Below are 13,179 nucleotides of genomic sequence, written 5' to 3' on the forward strand. Positions count from 1 at the left end.
GCCCATCAAAATGCTATATCCCTAACTGCGTCTTGCTCAGCAGATTCGTTCACTCTGAAGTTCGTTGCTGAGGTCTTCTATAAGATTGGAGAGCTGAGCCACTCAGAAAACCTCTATAACTGCTCAATGCTGTGATGTCACTTAAATATATTGTCATGGAAACATAAATCCTATCAATACGGATGTGGGGTAGTATGTGGTTGCGACCCAAATGGTTGAAAAACTCGACTTATTTTCAAACTCTCAAGATTTTCAGATAATCTTATACCCACCGCCTGTTCTGATAATAAATTATAAAGTTACGCCTCACAGTTTTTTAACCGCATCCTTTATTGCTGTTTTCACCTTCCTAATATTGAGTTGCACCCCCCCTTTTGCCCTCAAAACAGCCTAAATTCAACGGGCATGGAGTATACAAGATTTTGTATACTCAATGTATATGAAGACACTGGTGTGGTGCTGGAGATAATGAATATGATTTTACAAATTACCAGTCCACCTTTAAGAAGTTTTAAGACCCACCAAAAAGCAGGTCTTCATGTAAAGCAGTTGATAATGGCATGGATTTTGAGAGCGGAAGCGCAGCCTATCCAGCAATGAAGCACAGTGCCCATGGAAGGAGAGATGTGCCATTTGTGCCAGTTGATCTCGTATTAAGAAACATAAAAAACTATTGGTTTCCCCCCATTTCATTTAATTTGATTAAAAACCAAGCATAGCCTACCCTCCCCTTAATTAATCAAAGCTGGTTTAGCAGCTTCGCAAAGGTACATATTTTTATCCTGGCCATACATTATCCAAGTAGCCTATGTATGAAGGGGTTTTAAATGGTCTGCTGAGAGTGCCTTGAAATATTTGAGGTTTTTTGCCCTCATGCTTTTTAATGATTCACAATTCACATACCCGCATACTTAATTTTGATTGTTCAAGTAGGCTATCCATCCCCATTTTAAAAGAGCGCCCCTCGTCCGATTACCAAAGACCCGCTCCTCCAAACTATTCAGTCCTCCTATAATGCCATATTAATGGCAGATTGGTTTGACAATGTGTCTCGGACATAGGCAACAATATAATTGACAGGAGCCTAGTATTTTGTATATTAGTGTAAATGTTTTGCATAAACATTTACATTTACATTTTAGTCATTTAGCAGACGCTCTTATCCAGAGCGACTTACAGGAGCAATTAGGGTTAAGTGCCTTGCTCAAGGGCACATTTACGTCATTTAGCAGACGCTCTTATCCAGAGCGACTTACAAATTGGGATAACCACTTTCCAAATGTTTTTTTATTTTATTTTATTTTATTTATTTTTTGGGGGGGGGGGGTAGAAGGATTACTTTATCCTATCCCAGGTATTCCTTAAAGAGGTGGGGTTTTAAATGTCTCCGGAAGGTGGTGAGTGACTCCGCTGTCCTGGCGTCGTGAGGGAGCTTGTTCCACCATTGGGGTGCCAGAGCAGCGAACAGTTTTGACTGGGCTGAGCGGGAACTATGCTTCCGCAGAGGAAGGGGAGCCAGCAGGCCAGAGATGGATGAACGCAATGCCCTCGTTTGGGTGTAGGGACTGATCAGAGCCTGAAGGTACGGAGGTGCCGTTCCCCTCACTGCTCCATAGGCAAGCACCATGGTCTTGTAACGGATGCGAGCTTCAACTGGAAGCCAGTGGAGTGTGCGGAGGAGCGGGGTGACGTGAGAGAACTTGGGAAGGTTGAACACCAGACGGGCTGCGGCATTCTGGATGAGTTGTAGGGGTTTAAGACATAAAGACATTTAGGCCTACGAGTGGACATAATGCCATGGAACGAGAGAAATGAGATTAATGAAATCTTGCTTCTGACCCCATCCTATTTAGAAATATTGTTGTTGTTTTAAAAATTAGATTGCTTGTTTTTCAATTAATTTGATTAAAAACCAAGCATAACCTCCTCAATGAAGGCTTTTTTTTGTCCTGCCCAATGCATTCGCTAAGATTTACTATTGGGATTTTTAATAGAGCCCTAGGATATGTAAAGAAAGAAAGAACGGTTCACTGTTGTTATAAAAGGGTTAATAGAAATGCCTGACATGTCTGCAGCCATGGACAAGTAGCTTTGTTATATGTTCTTAAACTATAAATAATTGGTCATTTAGCAGACGCTCTTATCCAGAGCGACTTACAGGAGCAATTAGGGTTAAGTGCCTTGCTCAAGGGCACATCGACAGATTTTTCACCTAGTCGGCTTGGGGATTAGAACCAGCGACCTTTCGGTTACTGGCACAACGCTCTTAACCACTAAGCTACCTGCCGCCCAATAGGAATGTTTTAAAAAACACTGAATCATGTTGCAGGTTCAATTTTATACACTAGTTTCATTGAAGTACGAAGGCAACAGATTAAAAACATAACAGCAATTAGATAGTGATTTTAAAGTAATGGAGTATGGAGCGCTGCATGCTGCCTTCGTACTTCAATGGGAGCTACAGCACCTGTGTACATCTGAACCAGTCTGACCTGGTCCTTGGAATACAGGTGTTTGGGTTTATACGTTTATAAACTGCCCAGATGAATTTATTCAAACAGCACCAGTACTTACTTAGTCATATACTACCACATGCATGTCTGAGGTTAGGGTTTGCTTCACAGCCTGCCAGGACTCTAGACACCTGACTGGTGAATGAAACCACTGCATGGGGTTGGTTTAAAGATATTAGGTCAGAGAGAGAGAGAGAGCGAGAGAGCAAGAGAGCGAGAGAGAGAGAAAGAGAGAGAGAGAGGTGTGTGTGTGTGTAATTCCATACCTATATGAGATGGCAAGGTGAAGCTACTTTATGCATCTCAGATCTACATGATGTGCCTAGAGTGTGATTGATGGACAACCCCCCCTCGATTCTGCCATATTGCTTTCACCTATCCATTCCTATCAGATCTGTGAACGGGAGGTAACTTAAGCAGAAGGGGGTATCCTATTTTCCAGCCTTGATCATATTCAAAGAACTCACTGCCAAGCATCAACTAATCGGATGTCTGTATTTTTTTCAAGCCAACCACCATAACCCAATCAGTCTTCATGTTTTTCCTTATAAAGGCAGAATTTTCAGCAGGAGCCTTTTGGCAATCTGGAAAAACGCACGGGGGACTTTGAGAGGATGAATGAAATACAAACTATTAAATTAAGAATGGCCAGAAACTGTATCTCAGATCCACTCTATAGACCACACATGTCCAGTCTGTTGTAATACCAGGCATGGAAGACAGACAGAGTGTTGTTCAGAGGAGTGCACTTAGAGCTAGCAGTCAGCAAGTGGGAAGTTGGTGGGGGAGTTAAGGTTAGGGTTAGGTTAAGTGTTAGGGTTTATGGAAAAAAGGATTTTGAACGGGAATCAATTGTTTGATCCCAACAAGGAGAGTAAAACAAATATACTACAGCTCTGGGTGGTTCTAGAACAGTGACCCTCTGAACTACCAGATATCTACTTGGTATGCATACTACAGCTCTGGGTGGTTCTAGAAGAGTGACCCTCTGAACTACCAGATATCTACTTGGTATGCATACTACAGCTCTGGGTGGTTCTAGAACAGTGACCCTCTGAACTACCAGATATCTACTTGGTATGCATACTACAGCTCTGGGTGGTTCTAGAAGAGTGACCCTCTGAACTACCAGATATCTACTTGGTATGCATACTACAGCTCTGGGTGGTTCTAGAAGAGTGACCCTCTGAACTACCAGATATCTACTTGGTATGCATACTACAGCTCTGGGTGGTTCTAGAAGAGTGACCCTCTGAACTACCAGATATCTACTTGGTATGCATACTACAGCTCTGGGTGGTTCTAGAACATTGACATCACTTAGCGTTGGATGGGCTTTTTCTTTTTCTGTCTCTATAAATCTCACAGGAGTTTATGAACACCATTATTGTTGCACACAGGTAAGATAGAGACAGGTAAGTGAGTATTGAACACAGGTAAGATAGAGACAGGTAGGTGAGTATTGAACACAGGTCAGAAAGAGACAGGTAGGTGAGCATTGAACACAGGTAAGATAGAGACAGGTAGGTGAGTATTGAACACAGGTAAAATAGAGAAAGACAGGTGAGTGCTGAACACAGGTAAGATAGAGAAAGGTAAGTGAGTATTGAACACAGGTAAGAAAGAGACAGGTAGGTGAGTATTGAACACAGGTAAGATAGAGACAGGTAGGTGAGTATTGAACACAGGTAAGATAGAGACAGGTAGGTGAGTATTGAACACAGGTAAGATAGAGACAGGTAGGTGAGTATTGAACACAGGTAAAATAGAGAAAGACAGGTGAGTATTGAACACAGGTAAGATAGAGAAAGGTAAGTGAGTGTTGAACACAGGTAAGAAAGAGACAGGTAGGTGAGTTTTGAACACAGGTCAGATAGAGACAGGTAGGTGAGTATTCAACACAGGTCAGAAAGAGACAGGTAGGTGAGTATTGAACACAGGTCAGAAAGAGACAGGTAGGTAGGCTAAGTGTCTATGTGCTTTATACAACTGGTGCAGTGGCACTAAAGCAGTTCATGTTGTTCTGTGTAAATCCCAGTGTCGTTGACAGACAGCTAATGGTCAGTCGGTCAGTCAGTGCTGAGACATCACTAAAGACCATGGCCTTGCTGTTACCCACTTGGCCATTTACAGTGCATTCAGAAAGTATTCAGACCCCTTGACTTTTTCTACATTTTGTTACATTACCTACTTGTTCTAAAATTGATTAAATAGTTTTTTTCCCTCATCAATCTACACACAATACCCCATAATGACTAAGCAAAAACAATTCTTTTGAGATTTTACCAAATTTGTAAAAAAATAAAATTAAAAAAACATACCTTGTTTACATAAGTATTCAGACCCTTTGCTACAAGACTCCAAATTGAGCTCGGGTGCATCTTGTTTCCATTGATCATCCTTGAGATGTTTCTACAACTTGATTGGAGTCCACCTGTGGTAAATTCAATTGATTCAACATGATTTGGAAAGGCACACACCTGTCTATATAAGGTCCCACAGCTGACAGTGCATGTCAGAGCAAAACACAAGCCATGAGGTCGAAGGAATTGTCCTTATAACTCAGAGATAGGATTGTGTCGAGGCACAGATCTGGGGAAGGGTACCAAAAAATGTCTGCAGCACTGAAGGTCCCCAAGAACACAGTGGCCTCCATCATTGTTAAATGGAAGAAGTTTGGAACCACCAAGACTCTTCCTAGAGCTGGCTGCCCTGCCAAACTGAGCAATAGGGGAGAAGGGCCTTGGTCAGGGAGGTGACCAAGAACTCGATGGTCACTTTGACAGAGCTCCACAGTTCCTCTGTGGAGATGGGAGAACCTTCCAGAAGGGCAACCATCTCTGCACCACTCCACCAATCAGGCCTTTAAGGTAGAGTGGCCAGACGGAAGCCACTCCTCAGTAAAAGGCACATGACAGCCCGCTTGGAGTTTTCCAAAAAAGGCACCTAAAGACTCTCAGACCAGGAGAAACAAGATTCTCTGGTCTGATTAATCCAAGATTTAACTATTTGGCCTGAATGAAGCATGGTGGTGGCAACATGTTTTTCAGCGGCAGGGACTGGGAGACTAGTTGGGATCGAGGGAAAAATGAATGGAGCAAAGTACAGAGAGATCCTTGATTAAAACCTGCTCCAGAGCGCGCAGGACCCCAGACTGGGGCGAAGGTTCACCTTCCAACAGAACAACGACCCTAAGCACACAGCCAAGACAATGCAGGAGTGTACTTTGGTCCCAGCTCTCTGCAGGTCATTCACTAGGTCCCCCCGTGTGGTTCTGGGATTTTTGCTCACCGTTCTTGTGATCATTTTGACCCCACGGGGTGAGATCTTTCGTGGAGCCCCAGATCGAGGGAGATTATCAGTGGTCTTGTATGTCTTCCATTTCCTAATAATTGCTCCCACAGTTGATTTCTTCAAACCAAGCTGCTTACCTATTGCAGATTCAGTCTTCCCAGCCTGGTGCAGGTCTACAATTTTGTTTCTGGTGTCCTTTGACAGCTCTTTGGTCTTGGCCATAGTGGAGTTTGGAGTGTGACTGTTTGAGGTTGTAGACAGGTGACTTTTATACTGATAACAAGTTCAAACAGGTGCCATTAATACAGGTAACGAGTGGAGGACAGAGGAGCCTCTTAAAGAAGAAGTTACAGGTCTGTGAGAGCCAGAAATCTTGCTTGTTTGTAGGTGACCAAATACTCATTTTCCACCATAATTTGCAAATAAATTCATTAAAAATCCTACAATGTGATTTTCTGGAATTGTTTTCTCTCAATTTGTCTGTCATTGTTGACGTGTAACTATGATGAAAATTACAGGCCTCTCTCATCTTTTTAAGTGGGAGAACTTGCACAATTGGTGGCTGACTAAATACTTTTTTCCCCCACTATACACAGAAGGTCAGTAGAAATAGAACAGTTGTTTACACTCTATGGGGAGATCTGTAAAGGGCAGATCAAAACAGAGAGTCAGTGTATAGCCAAATACATTTCCTTAAACCCCTTGGATCGTGCTGAGGAATATGAGACCCAACACACACACACACTATATATTTCATAATATCCCTGGGTGACCCTACTGCAATAAAGGAGCTGTAAACAAAAATACAACACTGTATGCCGTTCATCCCTGACTTTTTCATTTCTACTGAAAATGACTTTACGAACAGAACCAGATCAAAACTATGTCCTTGTAGTTCCTCACTACTCAGACACAGACACCAATAAGGAACTAGGTAGAAAGTCATAATTACGTCTGCAGCTGTGACCAAATGGGGAAAACACAGTTAGGTTTAAATCTAAATCAGTTGGTATGAACAGATAAACCAATTTATTTTGCCCTTTTACAGGAAACCATAGTGAGAAATTAATGAAGCAGACGTGAAGTTGAGCGTTTATGGTAAATAGGTCAGGCTGGTGTCTGCGTTCGATAAGAGATGTCAGGTGTAAACTTGGCCTAGGGTTGGCAGGACAGAAACAGAGAGGAAGTGATGGGTGTGAAAACGGCAAGTAACTTGCACACAGCTGTCATGGGGCCCGTCCCGACTGATTCTGACAGTTGTTTTTACCCAAATGTGTTAGCCACAGCTTTATAGGGTGTTTACATTTCATAATTGCCTGAAACAAAATAAAAAATTAACGCACATGAATAATTTTAGCAATTCATTTATAGGGGAAATGTCCATTTTGGGGGGTAGGGGGTCCCCTCAAAGGCATTTTGAAATGGGCTCCCAAATCGCTAAGTCCACCCTAGCTTACATTGGCGATGATGGAATCGTATTTTTGACCCACTAACATCTGGTTAAGAACTCAGACCACGTACGTACTACCTAGACCATGATAAGACCTTGTCCCAGTCCAGAAACAACCCCGGGGTAGGAAGAAGCACGAGGTTCCACCAAATGAAGTCAGGAGACAGCACAAGAGTTGCAATTTAATTAGAGTAAATAATAATGGAACAGCAGTTTAATTTGGTGGTATTTCCACCACCCATAGAAACATCCTACAAGTGCCAGTGTGGGTGCAGGCTTTTGTTCCAGTCAGGCAGTAACACACCTGATTCAACTGATCAAAGTCTGCATTGAAGACAAATATTACCCACGATCTCCATGCCCATCAACATGCACTTCCTGGAAGAACGAGGATGTGACTCAACAAACAGATTCCGGAACAGTGGAGATGTTATACTTCCAGAGAAGATCCTGGATTCTACAGGCCTACAGCTTCATTCTTTGCAATCAAAGTTCTAAAACAGCAGATTGTTCAACGTTCTTTTCTCAAAGATGTTTGTTGCAGAGTTCTTCTGTGATACTAGAGAGCCCGGCCAGTCAGAAGCCCAAGGGCGCTTGACGTCATCTGCTGCCATGGAAACACAACCTGTACAGATGTGGTGAAGTGTGTGGTCGTTACCGTGTGTGAGGAACTGGTGAGCTTGTTTCTACCCCAACTGTTTTGTTGTTGCCCTGGCAAAAGTAAGCAATATGGCAATATTGCACAAGCTCCCCTAAAACTTTTTGAAGACTAATTCTGTGCACTTATATGGAGAAACACTGGGCTATGGTAACATAAGATCAGATGAGATACCAGTGATGGAATTTAAGTGAGTTGTTAAGTTGGGAATGTCTCTCTTAAAGCAGTAGCAGGACCAGCTGCACCAGACTATGGTCCCAACCACAATATGATATAAACTCCTCTATGACCTTTTGCAGACAGACCTGTTAGCGAGAGGTTGATTGAGTCTGTCACACCCTGGCTCTGGGACTCTATATTTTGAGCCAGGGTGTGTTCATTCTGTGTGTTCATTTTCTATGTGGGGTTCATTCTAGTTTGTTGTATTCTATGTTTGCCTGAGTGACTCCCAATCAGAGGCAACGAGTGTCAGCTGTTGGCTGGTTGTCTCTGATTGGGAGCCATATTTAAACTGTATGTTTTCCCTTTGTGGTTGTGGGTTTTTGTTCCATTTTCGGTCATTGATACCGTGGACGTCACGAGTCGTGTTTTGTTTTGTATTTTGACGCTTTAACTAATTAAAGTCATGTTTGTTCATCACGCTGCGCCTTGGTCTACTCCTTACCTCGACCTTGACAGAAAAACCCACCTTACAAGGACCAAGCAGCGTGTCCAGGAGCAGGCAGCCTGGTCATGGGAGGAAGCGCCAGGAAAGGAGATGGAGAGGCTGGCGATGGCCCAGGTGGGCAAAGTGTGGTCCTGGGAGGACATGCTCGGGGGCAAGGGACCTTGGGGTAGGATCAAGGCCCCGGCGAGAGAGGAGCAGCGGCGTCAGCAGTGCCATCGTCGGACGGACGAGAGGCACCCCCAATAATTTTTTAGGGGGGGGCACACGGCATGGGCGACTGGGCAGCAGGAGGCTGCCACAGGGCGAAATAGGAGAAGAGGAGAGAAGGCCACCGGGTTACGGGAGCCATTGGCGAGAGGAGGGAAGGAAGTCGTAGAGGCACGGCGAGAGGGACTGAGGTGTATTGCCAGTCCGGTCCGGCCCGTTCCTGATCCCCGTTTAAAGCCAGTGGTGTGTGTTCCCAGTACGGTCCGGCCTGTACCTGCTCCACGCACCAAACCTACGGTGTGCGTCGCCAGCCCAGCCCGGCCTGTCCCTGCTCCACGCATCAAACCTACGGTGTGCGTCGCCAGCCCTGACCGGCCTGTCCCTGCTCCACGCACCAAACCTACGGTGTGCGTCGACAGCCCAGCCCGGCCTGTCCCTGCTCCACGCACCAAACCTACGGTGTGCGTCGCCAGCCCAGCCCGGCCTGTCCCTGCTCCACGCACCAAACCTACGGTGTGCGTCGACAGCCCTGCCCGGCCTGTCCCTGCTCCACGCACCAAACCTACGGTGTGCGTCGCCAGCCCTGTCCGGCCTGTCCCTGCTCCACGCACCAAGCCTACGGTGTGCGTCGCCAGCCCAGCCCGGCCTGTCCCTGCTCCACGCACCAAACCTACGGTGTGCGTCGCCAGCCCAGCCCGGCCTGTCCCTGCTCCACGCACCAAGCCTACGGTGTGCGTCGACAGCCCTGCCCGGCCTGTTCCTGCTCCACGCACCAAACCTACGGTGTGCGTTGCCAGCCCAGCCCGGCCTGTCCCTGCTCCACGCACCAAGCCTATACGGTGTGCGTCGACAGTCCTGTCCGGCCTGTCCCTGCTCCACGCACCAAGCCTACGGTGTGCGTCGACAGCCCAGCCCGGCCTGTCCCTGCTCCACGCACCAAGCCTACGGTGTGCGTCGTCAGCCTGGTCCAGCCCGTTCCTGCCACTCGCACCAAGCCAGGGGTGCGAGTCGTCAGCCTGGTCCAGCCCGTTCCTGCCACTCGCACCAAGCCAGGGGTGCGAGTCGTCAGCCTGGTTCAGCCCGTTCCTGCTACTCGCACCAAGCCCGGGGGGCGAGTCGTCAGCCTGGTAAGACCGGTCAGCTGCTCCACAACGGAGCGTAAGCAATCCGCTCCGTCAATGTCCAGTCCAGATCCAGCCAGCGGGGTCAGACCGGACCAGGGGCGCTACGGGGGAATTATGGAGGGGTGGTGGTCAAGGCCGGAGCCGGAGCCGCCTCCGAGGAGGAATGCCCACCCAGCCCTCCCCTGTTTGGGGTTTTGTTGAGGCGCGGTCGCAGTCCGCGCCTTTAGGGGGGGGTACTGTCACACCCTGGCTCTGGGACTCTATATGTTGAGCCAGGGTGTGTTCATTCTGTGTGTTCATTTTCTATGTGGGGTTCATTCTAGTTTGTTGTATTCTATGTTTGCCTGAGTGACTCCCAATCAGAGGCAACGAGTGTCAGCTGTTGGCTGGTTGTCTCTGATTGGGAGCCTAATTTAAACTGTATGTTTTCCCTTTGTGGTTGTGGGTTTTTGTTCCATGTTCGGTCATTGATACCGTGGACGTCACGAGTCGTGTTTTGTTTTGTATTTTGACGCTTTAACTAATTAAAGTCATGTTTGTTCATCACGCTGCGCCTTGGTCTACTCCTTACCTCGACCTTGACAGAGTCGTTGTTGAGTCTGTCTGGTTCCTCTTGAAGATGCAGCAGCAACATATGTTCCCTCCTATCAGGAGCATGGAGGCGGACCACTTATTGAATTGAGCCAAGTAACCCAAAACACTTGCCTGCGCCCCTGCCCAGGAGCAGGGCGGCCGCCCCCCAGCCGAAGTACATTAAGGCCCCCAGCTCAGTCTTCCCTCCAATCCTAGTGGAGGAATCACTGATGATTGAAATGGCTTCTCCACACAGTCTAAATTAACTGAATAGTTTAACACAATATGTCATGAACTCCCCTTTGACCTGTTAAAGAGAAGGTGGAACAATAACTATGTTGCTTTCACACCTATCTAGTCCCTTCTGAATTCTAACATTGAACAGATAGGATAGAGGCCATTTTTCATCATATAATTACATATAGAATCACAATTATTGGATCCCTATGGTTTTTATAACAAGAAGGTACAGCTTCTGGACAGAGACATTAGTGGGAGGCTGATTTAGTCGTTGTCGAGTCTGGGTTCTTCCTCTTCAAGGTGCTGCAGCAGAGTATGGTCCCTCCTATCAGGATCATGGAGGCGGACCATCTACAGAATTCAGTGGAAAAGAATATATACTCCCTCCAGTATTCTGGAATATTCTGTGTCAAGTAATAGACCAAGAAGACAGTGGTGAGTTGCAGGATACCAGCTACAGCACTTGGTCCCAAAGATGGACCCCATCACTCCTAGAGCTCCCAGAATGGTGGAGATGGAGGTGATCTTCAGTATATCCATCCATATGTCCCTATATGGGCCCAATAACCTGACTGGTGAACGAAACCACTGCAGGGGTTGGTTTAAAGATATTAGGTCAGAGAGAGAGAGACAGAGAGAGAGAGAGAGAGAGAGAGAGAGAGAGAGAGAGAGAGAGAGAGAGAGAGAGAGAGAGAGAGAGAGAGAGATATGATAAAACAGTAAACCCTATAAGTCAGAGACGTAGAGGAGGTAAGTTCTTCACTGTCAACATCTACCCTGTCCAGGCTATACTCTCCTGTCTCTATATCTCTCCCTCAATAAGCTCAATCCGTCCATTCTACCAGGGCTCCATCAGGATGTTGTCGGTTGGGCTACAGACGCTGGGCACGGCCCTGGCGATCGTCGGCTGGCTGGGAAGCATCATCATCTGTGCTCTGCCCATGTGGAAGGTGACAGCCTTCATTGGAGCCAACATCGTCACCGCTCAGGTCATCTTGGAAGGGTTGTGGATGAACTGTGTGACCCAGAGCACGGGACAGATGGAGTGTAAGGTCTACGACACCCTGATGGCCTTGCCCCAGGACCTGAAGGCCGCCAGGGCTCTGATCATAATCGCCATAATCGCTGGCGTGTTCGCCATCCTGCTGGGCATCGCTGGCGGGAAGTGCACCAACTTCGTGGATAACGAGACCTCCAAGGCCAAGGTTGCCATCGCTAGCGGAATCGTCTTCCTCATTGCTGCCCTTCTGGTCCTGGTCCCTGTCTGCTGGTCGGCCAACACCATCATCCGAGACTTCTACAACCCCCTTTTGGTCGAGGCCCAGAGGAGGGAGCTGGGAGCCTCACTCTACATCGGCTGGGGCTCCGCAGGGCTGATGATCCTGGGCGGGGCGCTCCTCTGCAGCTCCTGCCCCCCCAGCGATGAGAACCACGATGTCAAGTACTCCAAGGCTGCTAGCTCCGTGGCTGGCAGCAGCAAGGCCTACGTCTAGAGGGTTAGACACACCACAGACCAGACCACCCCAGACCAGCACCAGGGGATGAGGGGATGGACAGCCTGCCTGGTGAGAGGACTGAAGGGAGGTGATGTTGAAACTCTCCAGGTTGTTCACTGTGCTGTTTTAATGTTTTTAATGAAGCTTTTGCCACATTCTTTGCACTAATGAAGTTTCTCTCTTGTGTGAATTTGCTGATGGAGTTTTTTTGCTTTTACTGTCATGATTGACTATGGTCCCAAAGTTAAATATAAGGGTCAATGTATGAGTGTGTTGGCTAAAGTATGTACTTTTCTAGTTACTGTAAAATTTGATGTCAGTTACTGTGCAAATAATTTAATCAAATGTAGCAGAATCCTTCTCTAGGACCAAAAATAATAGTCTACAATCAAGTATCGTAAGAACAGAATTCCACTCAATCTTGAACACACTGTTATCATTATTAAAGCATGTTTTTGGACTCTTGGCCTACAGGTGTGTGGGTTTATACATTTATTCACATTTATAAACTGCCCCGATGAAACGATTCAAACAGCACCAATACTTACTTAGTTATATACTACCACATGCATGTCTGAGGTAAGGGTTTGCTTCACAGCCTGGCGTGCCAGGACTCTAGACAGCTGACTGGTGAACGAAACCACTGCAGGGGTTGGTTTAAAGATATTAGGTCAGAGAGAGAGAGAGAGAGAGAGAGAGAGAGAGAGAGAGAGAGAGAGAGAGCTGTGTGCGTGTAATTCCATACCTGTATGAGATGGCAAGGTGAAGCTACTTTATGCATCTCAGATCTACATGATGTGCCTAGAGTGTTATTGATGGACAACCCCACCTCGATTCTGCCATATTGCTTTCACCTAGTCCACCCTAGCTTACATGGGCGATGATGGAATCGTATTTATGACCCACTAACATCTGGTTAAGAACTCAGACCACGTACGTACACTCTAGACACCTGAC

At 46.6% G+C, this 13,179-nt stretch overlaps 1 protein-coding gene across 1 annotated transcript; it reads left to right on the forward strand.

Moving 5' to 3' along the window:
- Positions 1 to 11,583: 11,583 nt before the first annotated feature.
- Positions 11,584 to 12,219, forward strand: LOC311122168 (claudin-4-like; the record flags this gene model as incomplete). Its single annotated transcript, XM_084196565.1, has 1 exon — positions 11,584 to 12,219. The coding sequence occupies one exon, from the start codon at positions 11,584 to 11,586 to the stop codon at positions 12,217 to 12,219; it is 636 nt and encodes a 211-aa protein (XP_084052691.1).
- Positions 12,220 to 13,179: the final 960 nt, after the last annotated feature.

This window comes from Coregonus lavaretus (assembly GCF_964263955.1).
Source record: "Coregonus lavaretus genome assembly, contig: HAP1_SCAFFOLD_8676, whole genome shotgun sequence".
NCBI lineage: Eukaryota > Metazoa > Chordata > Actinopteri > Salmoniformes > Salmonidae > Coregonus > Coregonus lavaretus.